The sequence below is a fragment of the Ovis aries genome, chromosome 2 (genome assembly GCF_016772045.2).
Source record: "Ovis aries strain OAR_USU_Benz2616 breed Rambouillet chromosome 2, ARS-UI_Ramb_v3.0, whole genome shotgun sequence".
Taxonomy (NCBI): Eukaryota; Metazoa; Chordata; class Mammalia; order Artiodactyla; family Bovidae; genus Ovis; species Ovis aries.
The window spans coordinates 198036051-198063816 of record NC_056055.1 but is presented as its reverse complement, the minus strand read 5'-3'; the positions used below and the strand labels follow the sequence as shown (position 1 = coordinate 198063816).

Below are 27766 nucleotides of genomic sequence, written 5' to 3'. Positions count from 1 at the left end.
TTAAAAAATACTTACCCTTTGCTGTTTGTAGTGCTTAAACATTCTTATGCAATGTTCAATGATAAATAATAAGTAAATGCCTCCTAGAGCAACGAGTCCTTTCAATACAGCATCATATTCTTCCAGAAACTTCTTAGATTCGTGTTCATGAGAATGTCCATGCCCGTGTGCATGTTGATGACTGTGATCATGTCCGCCCTGAGACTATTAATGAGAATAAGAAAAGCTTCTAAACCAGTAATTCAATGCTACTTTGCGAATATAATCTCCAGAAAAGAAAAACAATCCCCTGTTACATCACTTGAATATAAGTAGTCTTCCATTTAATTCTGTTATACTCAGTGGCCTGGAAAGTACTACACTTCATGGTAACTCTAAAACAAAGACCAAAAATTTCAAACAGCTATCAGGGTTAAGATATTAATACATCCTATAGTGAGAGAACCAATCCAGGAGTAAGAATAGAGGGAATGATGGGTCCTTTGTAAACTGAAGTAAATATATAAGACCCAGATATAAGACTTATTATCTGTAAAACTAAAATAGACTAATTCACCAGCAGGTAACCATTTCTAACTCCTTATAATCTAACTTTCTCTTAAGCTAATTTTTATAATACTTTTCTTTATTAATTATTTCAAAGAAGTGATGAGATGTTATGTCTGTGTATACTGTTGAACATGAGCAGAAGCATATACTTAAACGTGTTTAATTTTCTACATTTTAAATCTTTAGCAAAAATAAACATGTATACAGAAACAAAGCTCTTTAAAAACTGCAAAACATGTTAAGTTCTATCATATTAATCTTAGAGAATGTAAAAGAGAACTGGTCCTCAGTATTTTCCCTCTTTGTAACATTTATTTACATTCTCCCCTTATTTGCAAGTGGTCAACAGAAGAGGTTGCTAAACCTCTTAAAGAAGATAAGACCATTACAAAAGGTAATAGCTTCATTTAATTAACACTTAAGAAAATAAATAAGTTAAACAGCACTTAAACATTGTTTGCACTTCAACTATTGGCCCAGTTCTGAAGCAGACTGTTGCTATGCTTGGTGGCTGGGGAGAAAGGGCAGGCAAGGGGTTAAAATAAATGGGAAAGTAAGTTATATATAATGAATCAACAGCCAAAAAAAAATGCACATTCACAGTCTTAATATTAATTTTTTAAAGGCAATGCCATACATTGTTCTAGACACTAGATTGGGAATTCTCAATCAGGAGTGCAGAAAGGAAGAACAGGTGTACACAACACACAAATACAATACTGTCTCCCGAATACTCCAGAAGGGAAGAGATGAGAACATAAATATTCAAATCTATAATTTTACATTCAGAAAACAAAAAAGCTCTGTTGTTTTCATAATCTGAAGGACAGGCAGTAATACTGGTTTAAACATTCTTAACTGGTGATAAGCCTTTTAAAAGGTTGATAAGCAGGGGAATAGGAGTGTGGTGTATGTGCCTGTACAAGTGCTCGGTCAGGTCTGACTCTTAGCCCACCAGGCTCCTCTGTCTGTGGGACTTTTCAGGCAAGAATACTGGAGTGAGTTGCCATTTCCTCCTCCACGGGATCTTCCCTATCCAGGGATGGAACCCGCATCTCTTGCGTCTTCTGCATTGGCAGATGGATTCTTTACCACTGCACCAACTGAGAAACCCAGGAGTGTGGACTTATGATCATATCATTAGAAGTGTTCCCAAATGGAAGAACACAAGTGGTACCCCAGGTGAAAAGATAAATGGCCCCATGTGTAAAGAGCTTAAACATCTAAAATCATTAACTGAAGATGTCTGCCTATTCCGCTCAAATAAAGATGCCTGTGGAGCACTGGCTATGTGCACAATCATTATAAAATACCATATACATTTCTTCCAATGGCTTTCTTGAGAAACCACAAAAATAAAACACTCACTGATCACTAAATATTCACTTTCAGAACTGCTAATAGAGCATTTTTTAAATTTCAGCTTCACTGAGGTGTAAGTGACATATGTAATTGTAAGAGAGTGAGAATGTGCATTGTGATGATACAATATGTATATGTTGTGACAAGTGAAGATAAAAGCGACACTATCAGTTTTTGCTATTTTAAAATCTAATAAATTCAATTTTAAATATACTACTTAATTTAAAACTGTACAAATGAAAAAATACTTCATCCTATAAGCAATAAAACAACAGAAAGATTAGATTAGTATGCTATAGTTTGCTAATAAAGGACCCTTTTAGCTGAAATACTTTTACTTCTTAAAAAGACTGAAAAGGTTTCTTACATGGGGCAGTAGATGAAGAAGGGCGTCTCCACTCATTGTTCCTACAGCTAGTGCAACAAGGAATGTAAGAAGGAATTTGAAGCATCCTTGGTTAATGATGGGAACCAAGATCACGCCTAGCAAGGAAAGCAGGCTAATGACAGTGATAGAAATGATACCACAAATCCACGCTGTAGGAAGAAAGTAATGATCAATATTAGTATGCCATTATAAACAAAAAAGCTCCAAAGAATAAACATAAGATAATGGAAGACTGATTATCCTACCTAGACTATGTTTTTTAATAAACTTTGTATTTTGGCACTACAGTGTTTAAAAACAAAACAACTATATTCAAGGTGGTTACCTTGAATACTTAAAAAAAGAATTAAACTCAGACCAAGCTAGATATAGTATTTTCAGTGATCCACCTTGTTAGAAACAGGGGCTTAAAATGACTTAAGGCTGTGGTTCACTTACACTATTTAGCTTTAAATAAAATTTTGCTAATGTCTAAAGGCACAGTCATAGCAATAAAATTGTTTACTTAGAGACTCTCATTATAAAACTCTCCTGTGAGCATTAAAGAATCTAAGCATCCAACACACTATAATCTATGGAAATCATTCTAATACAACATCTAAGAAACTTTTAAATATCAGCTCCAAATAGAAATATACTCAGATAAGACCCAAAAAAGCCTTATTACTGGTTGCTTTATTGTATTTCTTATTTTTACAAAGGATAATTCAGTCCTATTTTCCTTGATATCATCTTTCTTCCATACCTAGTTACAAATTCCCTTTCCCCCAATTTAGTTTTCTGTACAATTTACTACTTTTAACAGTATATAGTTTTAACTGGATCAGAACACAGGAGAAATGTTTTCATATGACTTGTAAGAAACAGGTGGAATTTTGTGCACATTTCTTCTTCTAGGCTATTCATAAGCAGGTATCACAAATTAATGCCAGTGGTTCAGGGAGTGAGGCATTTTCATTTAAACTGAGAGATTACTTTTTTTAATGGCCTAAAGAAATGTTTTAAACTTTAATACTTACAGAAAATTTCACTGAAGAGTGATACTTTTGAAAAGGTTTAATCTAAAATGATATTTTCCTAATCAAACCTAATAGGACTATACATCTGCTGAAAGACTTTATGTTAAGTCTTATGATAAATGAATAAAAGAAAAATGCATTTCTTCATCAAGATAACTAAAAATTTTGAAAGACAAACAGAAATAAAGAAAGATAAAAAACTTTAATTGACCTGCTAAATGCTAAACTATCAATAAAAGTGTGTTTATTCATTGGACATTTTAGTCACACTATCCAATAACCTTAACACTACGGCTAATTCTCGTTAGCTAAATTAGTTCTGAATAAAACAATAGGTCATCTGTTATTAATGGAAGCACTGTGATTTATCCTAAACATAACAGATAATTACTATGATATAAACACTGGGAAGCTAAAGGGTCAAAGAAGATTGAAACATAGCCAGAGACTGAATACACTGGCTTCCATCCTTCTTAAGGATTTGGGGGCAATAAAGTAACAGAAATTCAATTCTCAAAGAATCAAGGTCAGGGAAAGACTCATTATAAAGGCTACATCCTGGTTAGTGGATCCAAAAAATAAGGAGATTTCTCCCAACTATGGTTGGGACTACCAGGCACAGGGAACTGGAGTTAAACAAACAAAAAATAAATGTCATATAAAGAAAAATATAAGGTCAAACAAGGTTTAAAGACTGACTTCATAATGATGACTAAGTTAAGTTACTTTATTTGTGTGTGTCCCATGTAAAGATTGGAACAATAAAATCAATGGGTGGCCTGGTTGGAGAAAAGAGACTGTAAGTATACATGAAGTCAAGGAAGCAATAAAGTTACTGGTCAACTAAACCAAAAAAGGTTTGTCAAAACTACTGCAACTCTCTAGCTCCAATCAAACTACTGGAGGGAAAATAATTAAAAAGGGAGAGAACAAAAGATACAATAACTAAAAGGGAAACACCAAGCCTAATAATGAAAACATTAAACCTGAAGATAAAATGTCTTACATATTAATATACAACTCTCCCTTCCCAAATATATTTTTCCTTAGTTTGTCAATAATCCAATCTAGAGGCAATATATCTCAAAAAGAGCCGATCTAAAAGATACTTTAATCAAGAAATTAAAGAAAAAGAGCACAGAATAAAGAGTCTATGAAGCCATAAACATTTTAAAATGTTCTGTGATGATTTACAATCTCAAGTGACTTTTGGTCAATTAGTCAAAACTCAAATTACCAAATAAGTCAAAATCGAATTTGGTAAAAAATCAATCACCAGTATGCCAACAGGTGAGCTAAATACATTGTAGTGAAAGTCGTTCAGTTGTGTCCGACTCTGAGATCCCATGAACTGTAGCCTGTGAGGCTCCTCTGTCAATGGAACTCTCCAGACAAGAATACTGGAGTGGGTTGCCATTTTTTCCTCCAGGGGATGTCCCAACACAGGGATCAAACTCAGGTCTCTTGCATTGCAGTCAGATTCTTTACTGTCTGAATCACCAAGGAAGACCAAATACATTATGACTGAAGACTGATCAATAGCAGATTGATACACATATAAATTAGAAAAGTGTTTACACACGTAATTAAAGGAGAGTCTGTGTGTTAAAGGGTATACAAGTTCATATGTGCACGAATGGGTATACATCACATATTACATACTTCCAGGTATAATTTCTCACTGATCAGTGTTATGTCTCTTTCTCATCCACCTTATAAAGCAAATCTGTAAACTAAAAGATGTCTGAAAGAGAGCAGCTCATTTAATGATTAGAAAATCACCGGTATTTGTGCTGACATCTGAAACTTAGAGAATACAAGAAAACATAATCCCACAAAAGCAAAAGCATTATATGAATCAATCCCAGGTCACGGCATTGCCCAGCTTCCAAGATGAAACTCAGATACATGCATGCCTGTATTCATTAGACGATTATTCACAATAGGCAAGCATACATTGATGAATGAATGGATTAACAAAATGTGGTGTATATATGCATGGAGTATTACTCAACCATAAAAAGGAATGAAGTTCTGATACATGCTATAACATAGATGAACCTTAAAAACATTATGCTGAGGGTCTCTCTGGTGGTCAATGGTTAAGAGTCTGCGTGCAATGCAGGAGATACAAGGTTGATCCTAGATCCAGAAGGATCCCACGTGCCACAGAACAACTAAGCCTGTGCACCACAACTATTGAGCCTGTGCTCCAGAGACCAGAAGCCAAAACTACCGAGCCCAAGTGCCACAGCTACGGAAGCCTGAGTGCCCCAGAGTCTGTGCTCCAGAACAAGAAAAGCCACTGCAATGAGAAGCTTGTGCACCGCGACTAGTTCCCACTCGCTACAGCTAAAAAATGCTCAAACAGCAATGAAGATCCAGCAAAGACAAAATAAATAAATAAATTTATAAAAACAAAAATAAAACTAAACAATTTCCTACATTAGGAAAAAAAACATGTTAAGTATTTCACAATAAAGCAGACAAAAATACAAACATTGTATGATTCCACTTAAATGAACTATCTAAAACAGTCAAATTCAGAGACAAAAGATTAGAGGTTACTGGGGGCTGAGGTTAAGGGGGAAATGAATTATTGCTTAATGATTACATAGCTTCTATCTGAAAGTGAAAGTTGCTCAGTTATGTCCAGCTCTTTCCAACCCCATGAACTATACAGTCCATGGAATTCTTCAGGCCAGAATACTGGAATGGGTAGCCATTCTCTTCTCCAGGGGATCTTCCCAATCCAGGGATCGAACCCAAGTTTCCCACATTGAAGGCATATTCTTTACCAGCTGAGCCACCAGGGAAGCCCAACTTCTATCTGGGGTGGTGGTTAAAACAAAAAGTTGTAAAAATAGCGTGATGGTTGCACAACATTGTGAATGTAACAAACGCACAACGGTTAAGATAGCAGATTTGATGTTATATGTATTTTAGCATAATAAAAAATAGTTAAATAGCTAAAATGACAAAGTCAAAACTAAACCCAAAGTCCTCTCTTAATCCACTGTTATTTCTAGTAAATCACAGTATTTTCAGAGAGTTCTTGGCCAAGTGACTTATCACTTTTGTCTCTCCTGGAGTAGCTTCATATAAAAGGGGAGACAGCGTCATATAAAAGGATTTATAAGAAAAATAAGTATAATTAAACATGACAATAAGAATAAATACTAACTTTATTAACCCAAATGGCAATCACTCTTTCAAAATTTGAGCTAATCAGGACAGAGGAAGAGGGACAAAAGATTATTAACAAACTTGTTGCTATATAAGATTTTCAGAATACATGCCATTGAAAATACATGTAAGCGTAAAGCTAATTAATTTCACATATCTATTACTTACTTTTGCCAGTGCCAAGAAATAAAATTTAGAGCCAAATTTCCTATTTCAGACAAATCAGAAATTTTTAGTTATTTTCTATAGATTACAACTATTCCACAACTGTTTCATTAGCGAAACAGCCCTATTATCCCATAAGTTTATGTTATCATGTGTTTTCTTATGCTGATTTCTTATTAATTTTAAATAATAATTCTAGCTTCCTAGCACTATAACTTTAAGGAGTAGTCATTCTCCTAACAAGTTATAAACATTCTTCAAGGAAAATTACTATTTCTTTGACCTAAGAGTAATAAAAGTTGTTTTGAATTTACTGTCCTTGAAATACTTTCCCATGGTATTTAAGTACACACTTTTTTCCACAATTAATAACATACACATTTAAAGCTCAAATATCATAATTTCCTAGTTGTAAAAAAAGCCAATAAAATTGTTTTGATTTCCAACCAAATTATTTGTCTTTTTAAAATCACAATTTGTTTGGTATAAAGCCAAAAGAAACCCAAAATAACAATAAATGATAAACAATGAAAGGAATCTTGTAAAATTTATACCAACCTAACACTATGCAAACTATTAAGCACAACTAGCAAATGTTTTCTTTATTTGTACCCAGGATACCGTATGCAATAAAAAGCATTAAATGTCTGCAACAAGCTTCACTTATTCTGCAAATTAGGTTGCTTAAAACGTTAAAGGTCTTCAAGCTGAGTTATTCACCAACTCCCTTTCTCATTATCTAGAGAGAAAATGCATTCTTTTAAAAAGAAGCGCTCATCTGTGGAAACTTTCTAATTAACTTGGTTCAAAGCATGTGCAAGATGGCAGTTTTCTACACTGTTTCAGCATTTTAATTGGTGGAAAACGCTTAGCAGCCTATTCACAACCTCCCCTCCCCACCTTGGTAATTAAGCTAGGGTCAACTCTATGACTAAATGAGCCAATCTTGAGAAACAAATGATTTCTAACATACACAGTATATAGCATATTTGGTTTACAGCAGTCTTTGAACAGTTAATGAGGTAGTAGCTGTGTCACTATGGGAGATTTATACAGAACAAGTTAACCTTCTTAAATGTTGCAGCAGTCATTAAAAATAATTACTAGCAGGGCATTCTAACAATTATTAACATCTATCAGGACATAATTAATTCAAGTTTCATTTCTGACAATGCTAATAACCACCTGCAAACAACTAATCAATATTCACTATTAGTAATGTACTTGTTTTCAAAGCAAGTACACTTTTCTCTAAGGCTTTTTAGATTGAATAAAGTGCAATTTTCAATATTACTACAGTCAAGCATCTGTCAACAGTTTTGTTAAAATATGTAGACTGTATCAATATTATGACATAGACAACTCTAAGTCATAACCCACAGCAAATGTGAAAACAAATAACCAGAGTTTTTTAAGAAACTGTAGAAATGGAAAAGGGTATTAGTTTTAGCTCTAGATGCCTCAGTCTTTTCAGCCTCTATTTTTCCCCTGTAAAGAACACATGAATTTTATTTTTAATTAAGATAAATAATCTTAGACCTAGAACACACTTTTATTCCTGCCAGTGAGAATTTATGAGTGCCTGAGAGAGACACTGGCTCTCAAGGTGTTTAGTTATCTACAAAGATCAATGAGCATGAAGCCAGAAAGAGGACATATTTTGTCTACCCAAAGATCATTATTCAAGTCTAGTGTGTGGACTCACTTTCTCTGCCCTTTCAGATCTTATCAGACTGAACCCAGCTTGTCTACTAGAAGACTATTCTTAGATTTTTTTTTAATGACTAATCTATACTTAGAGTAATACTTACATCAATATTTACCTGTACCACTTTCCTGTCTACATCTGCTTTATCTGTCAAAACACTAAACTCTCCTTATCTCCCTGTCACTTACATTCTGGCCAAGCACACTTAAAAGCCTTTTCAGGAAGCAGTAGAGCATAGCACAGGGAAAGAGCACAGTGGTTACATTACAGGCTTTAGATGGAGAATACTCTAGTTCCTATCACAGCTCTGTTATGTGATTTGGGCATGTTACTTAACTTCTCAAACCTCTTTTCCTCAGTAAAGAGAAATAAAGAAAAATGTCTAGCTCATCGGAATAACAAATTAAACTCTTGTAAAAGTGGTGTTTAAAATAGCACATTGTAATAAGGTTCTAATAAATATAGGCTATTAGGATTAATTTATCCATTCTGAGGTTATTATTTTCCCATTGCAAAGAAATTAACGAAGAATAGGTAGGAACCTAAGAGACTTAGTTATATATTGAGGGCATCTCTTTTATGTATAACTCTTTTAAGCATTAAGGAATGTCTCTGCCTCAAACGGAACTCTTATACTAGAATGCGATATTCATAAACATGTCTACCTTATTGCTGTACTGCTCTACACTACGAAAACTTTTTAAAATGCTGCCCTTTCAATCTTTTATCTATTTTATCAAAATTCTGTTTTTTTCAGCTCATATTCATACACATAAATTTAGTTACTTCAATTACTATTCAATTGGTACAGAATCTGCCTATGATGCAGGAGACCCCAGTTCAATTCCTGGGTTGGGAAGATCTGCTGGAGAATGGAGAGGCTACCCACTCCAGTATTCCTGGGCTTCCCTGGTGGCTCAGCTGGTAAAGAATCTGCCTGCAATGTGGAAGACCTCAGTTTGATCCAAGGTTGGGAAGATTCCCTGGAGAAGGGGAAGGGTACCCACTCTAGTATTCTGGCCTGGAGAATTCCACGGACAGTCCGTGGGGTTGCAAAGAGTCGAACATGACTGAGTGACTTTCATTTCATTTCAATACCACTATATCTTAGGCATTTCAACCAGAAGTGCATTCAACATGATTTTGCACATAGGAAGTTCATGAAATACCACTCATGCTTCTTGAGAACACTATTATCAATGTACACTAGGCTGACTTACAAGTGTTCTTTCTAGGTTAGAAACAAAAACTTATAGACTAATATAAAGTAATTTATTCATTCAATCAATATATGAGTATTTACTTTTTGTCCAAAGTATCTTAGGCACTAGTGATGCTCAGATGAAAGACCCAGTAACTTCCTTTAAGCAACTAAAGGCAAACAAAAAGATAACTAATCCAATTATTAAGATCCCTGAACTCTGTACCATGATGGCAATATCCACAGGGTGTCAAGGTAGGGGACTTAATTAAACCTAGTACAGTCAGTTAAGTTATTCCAGGGAGACCAATCATTGAGGAATCACAGTGGTCAGCCAAGCAGAGATGCTTACAAAGTAAAAAGGCAGAGAAGAATCATGGAAAACCAGCATAATCTATTATCACGGTTTGTTAAAATTAGAGGGAAGGGGAAAAAATGAATGGTGGAAAATAGAGATGTGATAGTAGGTAGACATGGATCATATTCTGAAAAGCATGATTGGGGGGTAAAAACAAACATATAAACTTTGAACAACATAGCATAATGCAGTATTTTAAAATAAATGAGGAAAATACCTAGCACATCACATCAAATCCATGTCCTCATAGCTACTACTACTTACAATATTAAAAAATGTAAAGAAAATTACTAGACATCTAATGAAAATGTTAAGTAACATTAACAATATATGGCAAAAATCACAAAAGGGATATCAGAATTTCCTAAATTTGGAAAATAGCACAGTGATTAACCTCAGACTTGGTGGATTTTATCATTTATTAGGTCTGGGAACTGTAGGCAAGTTACTAACTTTTCCATGCCTTACCTTACTTATTACCCATAAAAACAAGAATCATATAATAGCTTCCTCAAATAATTCAATTAGTATTAAAATTTAGTGAAGAAAAGTATGCAAAACACTTTGCACATATGAATACCAAAATGATTAAGCTTCCCAGAACTGAACTCTACCATACTCACTCACTAGTTTTGAGACCTTGGGAAATTTTTTAGGGTAACATTCTATGTTTTAGGGTAACATTCTCTATTTCATAGGACTGTTACAAGGAGTAAATGAACTGAGTATAGAACAGTGCCTACAATACATGTTTGTAAATAAATAAAAGTCCACGTATTAAATAAATACTGGCTATTACTAAAAGAAAAATCTATGTGAGTGTCCATATAAATCTAGCTTAAGTGCTAAGCATGATCTATGAGGGGAACAGAAACACAGGCAGGGAAAATTATGGAGTTATTTCAACAATTCAGTAAAGAACCAATGAGGATATGAACTAAAGTTATCAGAGTGGAGAGAACTGGAAAATTAAGACTCAACTGGACTCAACAACTGATTATACAAGTGAAAATAGGAAATGAAAACGGAAACCACAGATGGAGGAAAAACATCAAAGATTTTCAGATTTTATCAAAAGAATAAATTGGAATGACATTTGTGATTCAATAAGAGGTACAAATTTCCTATGGAATAGAAGTTTCAGAAGGAGGTACCTGTAAACATCAAAGTGGAGCAATCTAGCCAACTGGATATGATGAAAAAGTACAAAGAGAGAAGTTTAAAAATAATTTTGATCTTACCCATTTGGTATTACTCTCTTAAGTGCCCATGATGAAGTTCATGTGCCAATCACTGGCATTCTGAGACATTCCAAGAGTTTAACCACACTAGCTTCTCTTTTCACGTCCTTAAAAATTTTGTAATATTGGCTTTTCACTAGAGCCCCTCATCTTGCTAAATATTAAGTAATTATAACATCATGTAACTTTAATTAACGACTCCCTTATTAACATTTGCCCATAAAGAATAATCTATTTATGAAAAACCTGCATTTCCTTTCCAATCTATTAGTTCTCTGTACACGACACCATGTTCCTATGTAATGCCAGACGAGATGAGTAAACTGTATTATGCCTGTCTTCCTCCAATCTTTTCTAAACATACATACTTAAACATGATTAAAATATACTGAAAGAAACAAAAATAAGACAATCATTTGGAATTGCCTTCTGATTCCAACCATATTTTTTTTTTAAAGTACAGAGACTCTTTTGAGGAGAAAGAACTTAAATCTTACCTGATGCCCCTATATTTGCCTTATCTTCAGGAACCTGATTTTTATCCTTATTTAAATCTTCAACTAAAAGTTTGTCAAAATGCTCAATACAAAGTCGGCTGTCAATCTGATATAACAAAGCAGGGCAAAGGTATGTAAATAGATCAGATGAGATTGGAGAGTTGGCACGATGACCATGGTATTTTAACAACTGAGTGACGTTCAAACACTGCAAGAAAATTGATAAAACAAATTAAGAGTACTTTAAGAAGATTAGGCAGAAAACGTACTATATAGTAAAATATATTCTAAATATAATTTAAAAGTAATCTGCAATATAAATATCTACTACAAAGAATGACTTTTAATAGGAACTTATGATAGGGAAGAATTCAACCTGATTACCCCAAACTTTTTATGGATTTTAACCATTCTCCACTGCAACATATAAAAGATAATGACTTTCTGCCATTAACAAGAATGATTTAAAACTATATTCTCAAGATCCTGAAGGAGTGAAGAAAAAAAATATCACTTCCCTAGTCAAACTACAATCATCAGTTGCTCAAGATTCTTATTTGGTGAAACTGTTAAATAGACTTAAGAGTACTTTAATAACTTTATATTAAAATATAAAAGGATACAGACATTTTTACTACCTAAGGTACCCCAGAAGAATATCATATAGTGAAATTCTATCCCAGTGCTAAAACTGCAAGACTAAAAAACGCAGCTTTATCCACTAGAACTTTTTAAGTACAAAGTATAAAAAAACTAAGAAGAAAACAAATAACAAAAAAAATCTGGACCCATCATTATACAAATATCTAACACTAAGGGAACGGAGTAGCTCTTTTCCACATATATGCACTCTGGTTGCATGCTTGCTTACTGTATCTCCAATGCAAAAACACAAAATCAAAACATACAAACAAATGAATTTTCTCATGTCAAGTCTTTACATGAGGTACTACTACCCTATCTAATGCATAGACCATTTCCAGAAATCTTGAAAAAAATCCCCATTATGCATCAGGCCTATGAGGATACAAAATAATAAGACTGGTGATCCAGACCCCGCAACTAGAATCGAAGGAGTAAACACTAATGTTTAGTTATGATAATGTCTAGTTATTATCAACAAGAGACTCTAGGATATTACCCATAGTAATAAATTAACAATTTCTTTAAAAATACACTAAGATTTTAAAATTTGCTGAAAACCAAATATCTAGTGATTTGTCTAGTAAAGAAACAAAGATATTTACTTAGATGTAAAACACATTTCAGTAATAAGAGACCAAAACAAAGGTTGAGGTCATCTTCCACAATAGATGCTGCTGCTTTTTATATATCTGAACAATAATAAATTCAACAGCTTTTCCTAAACTTTAATGAGCTAAATATAAGAATAAGGGTATTGATACACTTTTAATGAAACAAAAATGTTTTTAAGGTGAATAGCTGTTTAAAAATTAAGAAGTAACAAATCGAATGTGAAAGTATTGAAAGGAGAACAAAAATTTAGAAGAGAACCATCCCATTGCTATTGGCATTTCTCATTATTACATCTGTTTGTATTCAGTGTTCATCTGTCAAAAGCATGAGAAAAGACTAATCTGAGCATGCAGGTCCTATGATAAAGTGACAGAGAAAACAAACCTACCACATGTGCAAAATACCTGACTTTGGAGCTAGATCAGTGACTAGAAATCACTCTGTAGTTAATTCAGTAAGTTAATTAGTATGAAAGAGAAACTGTCTAAACAAAAAAAGGACTTCAACTTTCAAGCATCTAGAAACAGTAAGCTAACTTGGAGAGTCAAAGCAAGTCTTAAGCAAGAGAGCAAAATAAGGAATAAAATATATTTTCTGACAACCTTTAAACATTTAGAATTGAAGGAACCCAAATGTGAAAACAAACAATGCAAGTGAAAATGCAGATAAAAATCTTTAATCTGATTTTTAGCCCTTATTGTATTTTGTAACTGGAAACAAGTTTGAATACGGTCGTCTATTCCTCTGTCACTTTTCTTTTTCCCTAAGAGTACTTCAGAATCATCTGAGAATTACAGAGCCACTGCCTTATTCTGCTTACCTCATGTTGACGATCATCTTCATTATGATCTTTGTGACTAGCAGCTGAATAAATTGCACTTTTTTTAACATGTGGTGCTTCTCGCTTTCTAGTATGTCGAAGTTCACCTTCAATATCAGGATCAAGATCTTGGTGTCCATGACCAGGATCATGACCATTATGTTCTGGAAGATGTACATGAGAATGACCTGGGTTATGTACACGATCAGGTTTGTGGACCCGATTATGTTCATACTGTTCACCCTGATCATGGTTAGAGGGAAAACCTGGTGTAATAACCCCAGAATTTTCATTACTTTTCTTCTCTTTTCTCTTCCTCTTTCCTTTTGGTAGCTTACTTTCAGATTGCTCCTGTGTTTTATTGGTCTCTGTTGAAGGTTCATGGCTAGGCTCCCCATGCTCACTGTGAGTAATGGAATCATTAGGAAAATGGCGAGTAGTGTTATGATCAAGGTGATGACGCAAACAGTGGTGATGACATAAGCGATGACTGTGGTCATGCATATGTTTATCATCAGATTTTACAGACACTTCAATTGTCTCTTTCTCTGGATCACACTTACGGTTTCTTTTTGCTGATACACTGGTCACAGTTTGATTTTCTGAATTTAAATGATTATGGGAATGCTGGTGGTTATGTGAGTGAAAATGCTTTCCCTCTTGAACTGCCAAAATATCTAAGTGAGAAACATGATCGTGGCCAAGATCCTCATGATTAATCTCAACTACTTTTATCTCTCCAAGGCCCAAGTTTGTTAAAAGTTTCTCCAGACCAAAAAAGGATAATCTTCCATTTTCACCATAACGGTCAAAAAGTTTTTCAATATAATACTTTTTTTCATTTTCAGCATCCAGCACTGAAAATTCGCTTGACTCCGATTCTGTCATTCCACGATGGTGTCTGTGATGCTCGTCGGAACCATGGTCATGTTCTTCATGGCAATGGTTGCAATGATGGAAAATAAATGTCAGCAAACAAATGAGGCAAAATTTTGTGTGCATATGTACCTTCATTTCTATTTTTCCTAAAGGGAAAGAAAAATAAGCATTAGTTTATACTTATGCACATTAAAAATAAACAAAACTTTTCAGCTGTTGCCAATTTAGTAGGCAAATGTTTTACCTCATTTCTTTCATGATTATGAATTGTCCTTTCCTAATTCAATCCCCTATAAAAATAGCCCCTTTTATCAGAATATTGTATAGCCCTTCAAATTAATACAAGTTTGCTTAAAACTCACTTGCAAGATTACTGACTCCCTTTTAAGCACAATACTTTATAGTCTATGTACATTTATACAGGAAATGTTGGCTTCCTTCCTATCTGGTCCTTTACAAAAAAGTTTATTGGTTTCTGTTCTTGAGATCCTGACCAGTACAATAATGCAGTAAGATGAAATACAATAAAAAATGTGTAAGAATCGGAAATGAAACTATCATTATTCACAAATGGCAGGACTGGGTATGCAGAAAGTACAAAAGAAACTGTAAGAATTAATAAGTTAATTTAGTACAATTGCTAGACCCAAGGACAATTAACTGTATTTCTCTACACCAGCAATAAATAGATTATGAAATTAGAAAGTTTATAATTCATAGCAGCAAATAGCTAGAAATAAATCTAACAAAAGATGTGTAAGACTTTTTCATAAAAAAAAGATAACATATTTGGATGTTATAGAGATCCAATGTAATGCCCAACTAAAATTCCAAAAGTTATTTTATGAAAACTGATGAGGTATTTTTAAAATTTATTTATTTATTGTTGGTTGCCCTAGAGCTTCATAGCTGTGCAGGGGCTTTCTCTAGTTGTGGAAAGCGGGGGCTACTCTCTAGTTGTGGTGCGCATGCTTCTCATTGCAGTGGCTTCTTGTGTTGCAGAGCACAGGCTTGAGGGCACATGGGCTTCAGCAGTTGTAGCCCTTGGGCTCCAGAGCACAGGCTCAGTAGTGGTGCCACATGGGCTTAGCTGCTCTGTGGCATGTGGGATCTTCCCAGACCAGTATCAAACCCATATTTCCTACATTGGCAGGCAGATTCTTTACTACTGAGCCACCAGGGAAACCCCTTGATGAGGTATTTTTAATGCTTATATGGAAACAGAAAGGGCCAACGAACAAGGCACTCTGTCTACCAGTTACTAAAGATAGTGTGGATATTTGGTGTGAGAACAAATAAATAATGTAGTATGAAAACAGAAAAATTCTCTTTTCCTTGGAGCTTAGTCAATTAGATATCCATAAAGAAGAAAACTTGACTCCTACCTCACACCACATGTAAACATCAATTATAGATAGATTGTAAATGTAAATCTAAAACAGTAAATTGTAGAGTAATAAAGGGTCTAGAACTGTACTGCCCAATATAGTATGTTAAAAAAATTACTAAGAAGCACCTTGGCCTCAGGCTTAGTTTGCTCTTAAGCAGACAAAACAAGTTATTTTAGAATTAGTTTTATATGGTGATATCATTAGTTAACACAATGTAGCTTTTTACAAATATCCATAAATACTTTAAATTGGGTTATCATGTAATTATATTACATACCTTTCAACAAGAACCCGTAAGCAGCAAGTTAATTTCACATAGTCCAAAACTTCAGCAGACTCTCACTGAATTGAGTGCTGTTCATTATTTTTGGAAGTAGCCACATGCAGCTACTTAAATTTAAACTAACAAGTTAAATACAGGACTTCCTTGGTGGTACATTGGATAAGAATCCACCTGCCAATGCAGGGGACAAGGGTTTGATCTCTGGTCCAAGAGAATTCCACATGCTGAGGAGCAACTAAGCCCATGCGCCACCAATTACTCAGCCCGTGTGATCTAGAACCCATGAGTCACCACTACTGAGCCCACATGCTGGAACCACTGAAGTCCATGCTTTTAGAACCTGTGCTCCACAACAAAAGAAGCCAAGACAAAGAGAAGCCTGGGTATTGCAACTAGAGAGTAGCCCCTGCGCTCTGCAACTACAGAAAAGTCCAAGCACAGCAATTAAGACTCAGTGCAACCAAAAATAAAAATTAACTTTATATAAACAGCTTCTTGGGAGATCCCTGGCAGTCTAGTGGTTATAACTTGGTGCATTTGCTGCAGTGGCCCATGTTCAATCCCTGGCTGGGGAATTAAGAACCCATAAATCACATGGCACAGCCCCCCAAAATAAAATAAAATCTGCTTCTCAGTCATGCAGGTACATTTTAAATATTCAACACTAATACATGGCTCATGGCTCTCACACTAAACAGGGTAAACACAGATCATGTCCATCATCACAGAAAGTTCTCCTAGAGAGCATATTTCCAGAATATGGAAGTGACTCATTCAAGCAATTTTAAAGTTCTCTAGAATAAACAGGTCAAAGTCATTTTCATCCTGTATTTTATTTAACCCACTATATCTTCAGATATTATCATTTCAACATGCAACCAAAATTTATTAATGAAATTTATAATATTTTTTAATACTATGCCTTTGAAATCTGGCATTTATTTTATATGTCAGTCCAGTCGCTCAGTTGTGTCCAACTCTTTGAGACCCGATGAACTGCAGCACACCAGGCCTCCCTGGGTAGCCATCACCAACTCCTGGAGGTTGCTCAAACTCATGTCCATTGAGATGGTGATGCCATCCAACCATCTCATCCTCTGTCATCACCTTCTCTTCCTGCCTTCAATCTTTCCCAGCCATCAGAGTCTTTTATAATGAGTCAGTTCTTCCCATCATGTGGAGACAGTATTGGAGTTTCAGCTTAAGTATCAGTTCTTCCAGTGAATATTCAAGATTGATCTCCTTGCAGTCCATGAGACTCTCAAAAGAGTCTTCACTACCACCACAGATGAAAAGCATCAATTCTTTGGCACTCAGCTTTGTTTATAGTCCAACTCTCACATCCATACACGACTACTGGAAAAACCATAGTTTTAACTAGACAACCTTTGTCAGCAAAGTAATCTCTCTGCTTTTTAATATGCTGTCTAGGTTGGTCATAGCTTTTCTTCTAAGCAAATGTCTTTTAATTTCATGACTGAGGTCACCATCTTCAGTGATTCTGGAGCCCAAGAAAATAAAGTCTGTCATGGTTTCCATTGTTTCCCCATCTATTTGCCATGAAGTGATGGGACCTGATGCGACGATCTTAGTTTTCTGAATGTTGGGTTTTAAGCCAACTTTTCCACTCTCTTCTTTCACTTTCACCAAGAGGCTATTTAGTTCTTCAGTTTCTGCCATAAGGGTGGTGTCATCTGTGTATCTGAGGTTACTGATATTTCACCCAGCAGTCTTGATTCCAGCTTGTGCTTCATTCACCCCAGCATTTCACATGATGTACTCTGCATGTAAGTTAAATAAGCAGGGTAACAATATACATCCTTGACATACTCCTTTCCAGATTTGTTTCCAGTCTGTTATTCCATGTCCCATTCTAACTGCTGCTTCTTGATCTTCCTACAGATTTCTGAGGAGGAAGGCAAGGTGGTCTGGTATTTCCATCTCTTGAAGAATGTTCCCGTTTGTTGTGACACACACAGTCAAAGCCTTTGGCATAGTCAATAAAGCAGAACTAGCTGTTTTTCTGGAACTCTCTTGCTTTTTCAATGATCCAACTGATGTTGGCCATTTGATCTCTGGTTCCTCTGCCTTTTCTAAATCCACCTTAAACATCTGGAAGTTCATGGTTCACGTACTGTTGAAGCCTGGGTTAGATAACTTTGAGCATTTCTGTGCTAGCATGTTAGATGAGTGTAATTGTGAAGTAGTTTGCACATTCTTTGGCATTGCCTTTCTTTGGGACTGGAATGAAAACAGACCTTTTCCAGTCCTATGGCCACTGCTGAGTTTTCCAAATTTGCTGGCATACTGACTATAGCACTTTCACAGCATCATCATTTAGAATTTGAAATAGCTCAACTGCAATTCTATCACCTCCACTAGCTTTGTTCGTGGTGAGGCTTCCTAAGGCCCACTTGACCTCACATTCCAGGATATTTGGCTCTAGGTGAGTGATCACACCACTGTGGTTATCTGGGTCATGAAAATTTGTTTTCTGTAGTTCTTCTGTGTATTCTTGCCACCTCTGCTTAATACTTTCTGCTTCTGTTAGGTCCATACCATTTCTGTCCTTTCTTGTGTCCATCTTTGCATGAAATGTTCCCTGGGTATCTCTAATTTTCTTGAAGAGATCTCTAGTCTTTCCCATTCTATTGTTTTCTTCTATTTCTTTGCACTGATCACTGAGGAAGGCTTTCTTATCTCTCCTTGCTATTCTCTGGTACTCTGCATTCAAGTGGATATATCTTTCCTTTTCTCCTTTGCCTTTGCCTTCTCTTCTTTGCACAGCTATTTATAAGGCCTCCTCGGACAACCATTTTGCCATTTTCCATTTCTTTTTCTTGGAGATGGCCTTGATCACTGCCTCCTGTACAATGTCATGAATCTACATCCATAGTTCTTCACACACTCTATTAGATCTAATCCCTTGAATCTATTTGTCACTTCCACTATATAATCATAAGGGATCTGATTTAGGTCATACGTGAATGGTCTAGTGGTATTCTCTACTTTCTGCAATGTAAGTATGAAGGTGACAATAAGGAGTTCATGATCTGAGCCACAGTCAGCTCCTGGTCTTGTTTTTGCTGACTATAGAACTTCTCCATCTTTGGCTACAAAGAATAGAATCAACCTGATTTTGGTATTGACCATCTGGTGATGTCCATGTGTACAGTAGTCTCTTGTGTCGTTGGCAGAGGGTTTTGCTATGACCAGTGCATTCTCTTGGCAAAACTCTGTTAGCCTTTGCCCTGCTTCATTTTTGTATTCCAAGGCCAAATTTGCCTGTTACTCCAGCCATCTTTTGAGTTCCTACTTTTGCATTCTAGTCCCCTATAATGAAAAGGACATCTTTTTTTGTGTATTAGTTCTAGAAGGTCTTGGAGGTCTTCATAGGACAGTTCAACTTCAGCTTCTTTAGCATTACTGGTCAGGGCATAGACTTGGATTACTGTGGTAACGAATGAATGGTTCATCTTGGAAACAAACAGAGAACCTCTGTTGGTTTTGAAACTGCACTCAGGAACTGCATTTTGGATTCTTTTGTTGACTATGACAATTCCATTTCTCCTAAGAGATTCTTGCCCACACTAGTAGATATAACAGTCATCTGAGTTAAATTCGCCCATTCCAGTTCATTTTAGTTCACTGATTCCTAAAATGCTGATGTTCACCCTTGCCATCTTCTGTTTGACCACTTCCAATTTACCCTGATACATGGACCTAACATTCCAGGTTCCAATGCAATATTGTCCTTTACCTCATTGGACTTTACTTCCATCACCAGTCATATCCACAACAGGGCATTGTTTTTGCTTTGGCTCTGTCTCTTCATTCTTTCTGGAGTTAGGTTTTCCACTCTTCTCCAGTAGCATATTGGGCACCTATCGACCTGGGGAGATCACCTTATACTTGGACTTTCCTGGTGGCTCAGATGTAAAGCGTCTGCCTACAGTGTGGGAGATCTTATACTTACAGAACTTTAAAGAAAAAAGTATCTATTTTTAATTAAGGATAATTGTTTTACAATATTGTGTTTAGTTTTGGCCATACAGCAACATGCATAAGCCATAATTATAATATGTCCCCTCCCTCTTGAACCTCCCTCCCACTTCCCATTGCTCTAGGTTGTCACACAGCCCCGGTCTGAGTTCCCTGCGTCATACAGCAAATTTCCATACAGTAGGGTATAGGTTTCCATGCTACTCTCTCCATTTGTCCCACCCTCTTCTTCCCAGCATGGTGTCTACAAGCCTGTGCTCTATGTCTGTGTCTTCACTACTGCCCTGCAAATAGGTTCATCTGTATCATTTTTCTAGATTCCATATATATGCACTAATATACAGTATTTTTCTCTGACTTACTTCACTTTGCATAACAGGCTCTAGGTTTATACACTTTATTAGAACTGACTCAAATGCATTCCTTTCTATCACTGAGTAATATTCCATTGTGCATATGAACCTCAGCTTCTTTATCCATTCATCTGCCGATGGACCTCTAGGTTGCTTCCATGTCCTAGCTATTGTGAACAGTGCCACAGTGAACACTGGGTACATGTGTTTTTTTCAATTTCAGATTTCTCAGGGTATACACCTAATGTTGGAATTGCTGGGTCACATGGTAGTTTTATTTCTAGTTTAAGGAATTGCCATACTGTCTTCCATAGTGGCTGTTATCAATTTACATTCTCACGATGTAACAGTGCAAGAGGGTTCCCTTTTCTCCACACCCTCTACAGCATTTATTGTTTGAAGATTTTTTGATGATGGCAATTCTGACCCAGGCGAGGTGATCTCTCATTGTAGTTTTGATTTGCATTTCTTTAATAATGAGTAACGTTGAGCATCTTTTCATGTATATATTAGCCATGTGTATGTCTTCTTTGGAGAAACGTTTGTTTAGGTCTTCTGTCCACTTTTGGATTGAGTTGTTTTTCTGGTATTGAGTTGCATGAGCTTCCTATGTATTTTAGGAATCAATAATTTGTCAATTGTTTCGCTTGCTTTTTTCCCCATTCTGAGGGTTGCTTTTTCACCTTGTTTGTAGTTTCTTTTGCTGTGCAAAAGCTTTTAAGTTTAATTAGGTCCCATTTGTTTAGTTTTGTTTTTTTATTTCCACTACTCTGAGAGCTGACTCTAGAATTAGTCATAGAGGATCTTGCTGTGATTTATGTCATAGAGTGTTCTGCCTATGTTTTCCTCTAAGAGCTTTGTAGTTTCTAGTCTTACATTTAGTTCTTCAATCCATTTTGAGTTTACCTTTGTGTATGCTGTTAGGAAGTGTTCTAATTTCATTCTTTTACATATAGCTGTCCAGTTTTCCCAGCACCACTTATTGGAGAGACTATCTTTTCTCCATTGTATATACTTGCCTCCTTTGTCAAAGACAAATCCACACACCTATGGGCCCCCTAACTCTGGGCTATCTTGTTTCATTGGTCTATAGTTCTGTTTTTATGCCAGTACCATACTGTCTTGATGACTGTAGCTTTATAGTATAGTTTGACATCAGGATGGTTGATTCTTCCAGCTCCATTCTTCTTTCTCAAGACTGCCTTGGCCATTTGGAGTCTTTTGTATTTCCATACAAACTGTGAAATTTTTTGTTCTAGTTCTGTGAAAAATGCCATTGGTAATTTGATAGGGATTGTACTGAATCTGTAGACTGCATTTAGCAGTAGAGTCATTTTCACAATATTGATTCTTCCAACCCAGGAACATGGAATATCTCTCCATCTGTTTATATCATCTTTGATTTCTAGCATTGGTGTCATAGTTTTCTATATACAGCTTTTTTGTCTCCTTAGGTAGGTTTATTCCTACATATTTTATTGTTTTTATTGCAATGGTAAATGGGATTGATTTGTTAATCTCTGATTTTTCACTGTTAGTGTATAGGAATCCAAGTGATTTCTGTGTATTGATTTTGTATCCTGTGATTTTACTAAATTGACTGATTAGCTCTAGTTAATGTTCGGATATACTATCTTTAGGGTTTTCTTTGTACAGTATCATGTCATCTGCAGTGAGAATTTTACTTTTCCAATCTGGACTCCTTTTCTTTTTCTACTCTGCCATAGCTGCTGCTGCTGCTACAATGACTCAGTCGTGTCCGACTCTGTGCGACCCCATAGACGGCAGCCCACCAGGCTCCATGCCATAGCTAGGACTTCCAAAAATATGCTAAATAATACTGGCAAGAGTGGGCACTCTTGTCTTGTTCCTGATCTTAGAGGGAATGCTTTCAGTTGTTCACCACTGAAAATAATGTTTGCTGTGGGTTTTATCATATATGGCCTTTACTATTTTGAGGTAGGTTCCTTCTATGCCCATTTTTTGAAGGTTTTTTTTTTTTTTTTAAATAAATGGGTGCTGAATTTGGTCAAAGGCTTTTGACATCTATTATCATATGATTTTTATCTTTCAATTTGTTAGTATGGTGTATCACATTGATTGATTTGCATATATTGAAGAATCTTTGCATCCCTGGTATGAACCCAACTTGATCAAGGTATATGATCTTTTTAATGTGTTGCTGAATTCTGTTTGCTAGAATTTGTTGAGGATTTTTGCATCTATGTTCACCAGTGATACTGGCCTGCAATTTTCTTTGTGATAGCTTTATCTGTTTTTGGTATCAGAGTAATGGTGGCCCCGTAGAATGAGTTTGGAATTGTTCCTTCTTCTGTGATTTTCTGAAATCTTCAGAAATATAGGCATTAGCCCTTCTCTACATGTTTGACAGCATTCGCCTGTGAAGCAATCTGACCCTGAGCTTTCGTTTTGTGGGAGATTTTTGATCACAGTTTAGATTTCAGTTCTTGTGATTCACTTGTTCCTAATTTCTTTCTCCTTGGTTCAGTCTTGGAAGGTTGAACTTTTCTAAGGATCTGTCCATTTCTTCCAGTTTGTCCATTTTATTGGCATATAGTTGCTCATAATGGTCTCTTATGATCCTTTGTATTTCTGTGTTGTCTGCTGTAATCTCTCTCCTTTTTCATTTCTAATTTTGTTGATTTGATCCTTCTCCCCCTTTTGCTTGATGAGTCTGGCTAATAGTTTTTCAATTTGATTTTCTCAAAGAACCAGGTTTTAGTTTTATTAATCTTTATTACTGTTTCCTTAATTTCTTTTTCATTTATTTTGGCTCTGATCTTTCTTTCTTTCTACTAACTCTGGAGTTTTTCTGTTCTTTTTTAGGCTGTTTTAGGGATAAAGTGGAGAAGGCACGACTGAGCGACTTCTCTTTCACTTTTCACTTTCATGCATTGGAGAAGGAAATGGCAACCCACTCCTGCGTTCTGGAGAATCCCAGGGATGGGGGAGCCGGGTGGGCTGCCATCTATGGGGTTGCACAGAGTTGGACAAGACTAAAGCAACTTAGCAGCAGCAGCAGCAAGGATAAAGTTAGGTTCTCTATCCAATGTTCTTGCTGTTCCTGGAGGTAGGATTGCATTGCTATCAACTTACCTCTTAGAACTGCTTTTGTGGCATCGCAGAGATTTTGGGTCATGTTTTCATTGTCATTTGTTTCTAGGAACTTTTTTATTTCCCTTTTTATTTCTTCAGTAATGTGTCTGTTATTTAGAAACGTATTGTTAAATTTTCATGTGTTTGTATTTTTTTCACAGTTTATTCCCCTGTAATTGATATCTAGTCTCTTAGTGTAGTTGTCAGAAAAGATGCTTGATATGATTTCAATTTTCTTAAATTTACTGAGGCTTGATTTGTGCCCCAAGATATCTTAACTCAGACTAGTCACATTTCAAATGCTCAGTGGCCACATGTGGCTACTAAATACTGTACTGGAAAGTATAGATCTAGAAGATTTATATGGGAAACTAATTTCATGACTTTCAAGACAGGACATAACATGCATTATAAAGTAAAGACTGATAAAATATACTACATTAAAATAAAGAAATTGATATTCATCAAGAGAGTAAAAAAAGGCAACAACAGATTGGCAGAAGAGTATGGCAATGTTAATAGTCAAGAATATATAAGGAATTCCTACAAATCAATATGAAAGTTATGAGACAACTCAATGGAAAACTAGGTAGATTTTGAACAGGTACTTTATAAGAGGTTAGCCAAATTACTAAGAAGCTTATGAAAAGATTCTCAACCTTAATAGAGAATTATAAATTAAAATCACAGGTAGATACCACTACATACCCACCAGAATGAATAAAACATAAAAGATGTAGCAAGAATATGGAGTCAATTAGAACTTGCGTACACTACTGGCGGGACTGTAGACTGGTAACCTTTCGAAAGCTGTTTGGCAGGATCTACCAGAAGATGAACATAAGCATATCCTTTCACATGGCAATACTTCTCTTGGATATATGCCAAAACACATGTACAGGAACGCCAAAAGAAATGAAGGAACATAAAAATTCACACAATCATTATTCATCATAGCTCAAAACAAGCAAAAGGCCAAATGTCCATCAACATTAGAATGTTGATAAACACATAAATGAATAAAACAACAATTTTACAATGGAATACTACACAGGAATGAAAATAAAGCTTCAGACACTAACATAAATGAATCTCACAAATTGAGACTAAGCAGAAGGTAACTGTATTATTTTATCAGTCTTTCCTTTATAATGCATATTATATCCTATATTGAAGGTCTTGAAGCTAAGTCTCCTAAATAAACCTTTCCAGCACAGTAGCCAGTAGCCACATGTGGTTACTGAGCACTTAAAATGTAACTAGCCTGAACATCACTTTGCTGACAAAGGTCCATATAGTCAAAGTTATGGTTTTTCCAGTAGTCATGAACAGATGTGAGAGTTGGACCATAGAGACGGCTGAGCACCAAAGAACTGATACTTTAGAACTGTGGTGCTGCAGAAGACTCCTGAGAGTCCCTTAGGACTGCAAGGAGATCAAACCAGTCAATCCTAAAGGAACTCAACTGTGAATATTCATTGGAAGGACTGTTGCTGAAGCCCCAATACTTTGGCCACCTGATGCAAAGAGCCAACTCACTGGAAAGGACCCTGACGCTGGAAAAGATTGGGGGCAGGAGGAGAAAGGGACAATAGAGAATGAGATGGTCAGATGGCATCATCAACTCAATGAACATGAGTTTGAGCAAACTCCAGGAGATAGTGAAGGACAGGGTAGCATGGTGTGTCACAGTCCATGGGGTTGCAAAGAGTTGGAAACAACTTAGTGACTGAACAACAACAAAACAAGATAACAAACACTAAATAAAACACTGACTTTTAAATAAATAAAAGTCTATTTACATATAATTTAAAATGGGCAAAAACTAAACCAAGAGGCCTTAATAGTTATTTTCTGAAGGGAAGGGAGAGGGTGATAATTGGGATTGGAAATTGTAATAATGTTCTCTTTCTTGAGTAATGGTAATGTTTGCTGCTGCTGCTAAGTCACTTCAGTCGTGTCCGACTCTGTGCAACCCCATAGACAGCAGCCCACCAGGCTCCACCATCCCTTACCTGGGATTCTCCAGGCAAGAACACTGGAGTGGGTATGGTAATGTTTACTTTGTGATAATTCACTGTACTTATCATACTGTTTATTTTTCTGTATACATATAGTACTTCAATAAAAAGTTTTTAAATATCATATTTTATCCAGTGAAAACCAATTAGAAAACAAAAATTACTAGATTCCTAGACAGAAACAGAGTAAGACCATTAAAAGGAGAAGTGTATAAGATACTGTTGAAGGACAGTAAAGAAGAATTGCGAAAACTGTACAAAGACCACCTACATGAATGGAATAAACACCTTAAGATATATAGTCTTCCAAGTGTATACAAATCTAATTCAATGTCAGTCAAAATCCTGCAGCTGTCAATTTTTCGTGAGACTGCATAAGCTCATCCAAAAATTCATATGGAAGAGCAAAACCGAAGCGCAATCAACAAAGTTCAGAAAATTAGCAAGATGACAAAGACTTCTTTTTAGAAAGTTACAATAACTAAAATAACAGATAGACCAAAGAAGAACAGAATCCAGAAAAAGAATCAGTAACAATGATTTTGTATATGATATAAAGAACATAAGACATTAAGAGGCAAAAATTAATACCCGAAAATACCAGATGTTAATCAAAAATCTGATGTAAAGAAACAGATATTACCTTACACTGCTGCCTCAATCCATCCTAACTTGAAAAATATCCTAAGTTGAAAATACATTTAATATACATTATCTGTTGAACATCATAGCTAGCCCAGCCTACTTTAAATGTGTTCAGACCACTTACCATTAATTAGCCTACAGCTGGGCAAAATCATCTAACACTAAGCCTGTTTCATAATAATCTCATGAACTTTACTAAATACTGAAAGTGAAAACAGGAAGGTTGTACGGAAAAAAAAAAAAGGTTGTATGAATTGATATAGAATGCCTGTTTACCCCTGTGATTGCACAGCTGACTGTGGGCTGCAGCTCATTGCCACTGCCCAGCATCAAGAGTGTACTGTACTGTACATCACTAGCTTGGGCAAAGATAAAAATTCAAAATTCAAATATTGAACGCATACTTCTTTTTCACCACTGTAAATTCAAAATACCCTAAGTCAGGGGTCATCTGTACGATATGTACATTTTTAAAGTTTGATACCTAACCACCATCAGGTGGTTGATTAATCAACATATATTGGAGGAGCAGCAGAAGCCATATCATGATTACCTGAAAATTTCTTAGAAATGTAAATTCTTTCACCCCACCCAGACCTACTAAATCTGGAACTCTGGGGTTAGGCTCAGCAGTGTCAACCAGTCTTCCTAGTTGAGTCTGTTGCTAGCTAAAGTTTAAGACACTACCTACACATGTAAATTATCAAACACTCCCATTTATGTCAAATGATACTCAATTAAATTGAGTATTACCTGAATAAATTAGGTTTAATTATCATATGTGGCTTATGTGAGTTAAGAATTTTGGAAAATAGTTCTGTAAAATATATTTAATCCCAAAGCTACATTAGGTTGGAGATTTTGGTTTTTAATCCAAACACTTCAGTTTCTTATATAATAGTCTCAAGGATAAAATCACGATTTTAAACATATCAATTTTATAGAGTAATGAAAATGAAAGAGCATACATAATTAAGACAATTGCTATTACTAGCAGAAAGAGGACATTACACACCCTACAATTACCTTGGTTTTCCACTAGAAGATGCTAGTGAAAGGCGATACTCTGAATGAATGTTGCTCTGTTCATCTGACATGTAAATGTCTTGCCGCTTCTTCACTGCATATTATCCCACTGTCAAATGAATAAGCACCAGTGGTGAAAATAAAACATACATACATATTGATCAGGCAACATCAAATGAATGACTCCGTGCAACACAAAAAATGTCAGTGATCTATATGAGCTTTGTCATTTTTAAACACTTTTTAAATGTACTCAATTTGTTTACTGAAAAGATTCTGCTATCTTGAGTCCCCTAAT

The 27766-nt window shown here is 35.6% G+C and overlaps 1 protein-coding gene across 9 annotated transcripts in view; it reads right to left on the bottom strand.

The window, feature by feature from the left end:
• Positions 1 to 27766, bottom strand: part of SLC39A10 (solute carrier family 39 member 10) — a 153561-nt gene that overhangs the window by 24491 nt on the left and 101304 nt on the right. For 7 of the 9 annotated variants that reach the window (XM_060411229.1, XM_060411230.1, XM_060411227.1 and 4 more), the window contains 6 exons: positions 27469 to 27577; positions 23777 to 23883; positions 13752 to 14776; positions 11675 to 11882; positions 2279 to 2448; positions 16 to 204 (listed from right to left, as the gene is read on the bottom strand). In XM_060411229.1, coding sequence (XP_060267212.1) covers positions 16 to 204; positions 2279 to 2448; positions 11675 to 11882; positions 13752 to 14776; positions 23777 to 23883; positions 27469 to 27539 — 1770 coding nt within the window. In that variant the 5' untranslated portion in view covers positions 27540 to 27577. Of the gene's footprint in view, positions 1 to 15; positions 205 to 2278; positions 2449 to 11674; positions 11883 to 13751; positions 14777 to 23776; positions 23884 to 24548; positions 24644 to 27468; positions 27578 to 27766 lie in introns of those variants that run through there. The other 2 variants (XM_042244010.2, XM_060411232.1) reach the window with 2 other exon arrangements.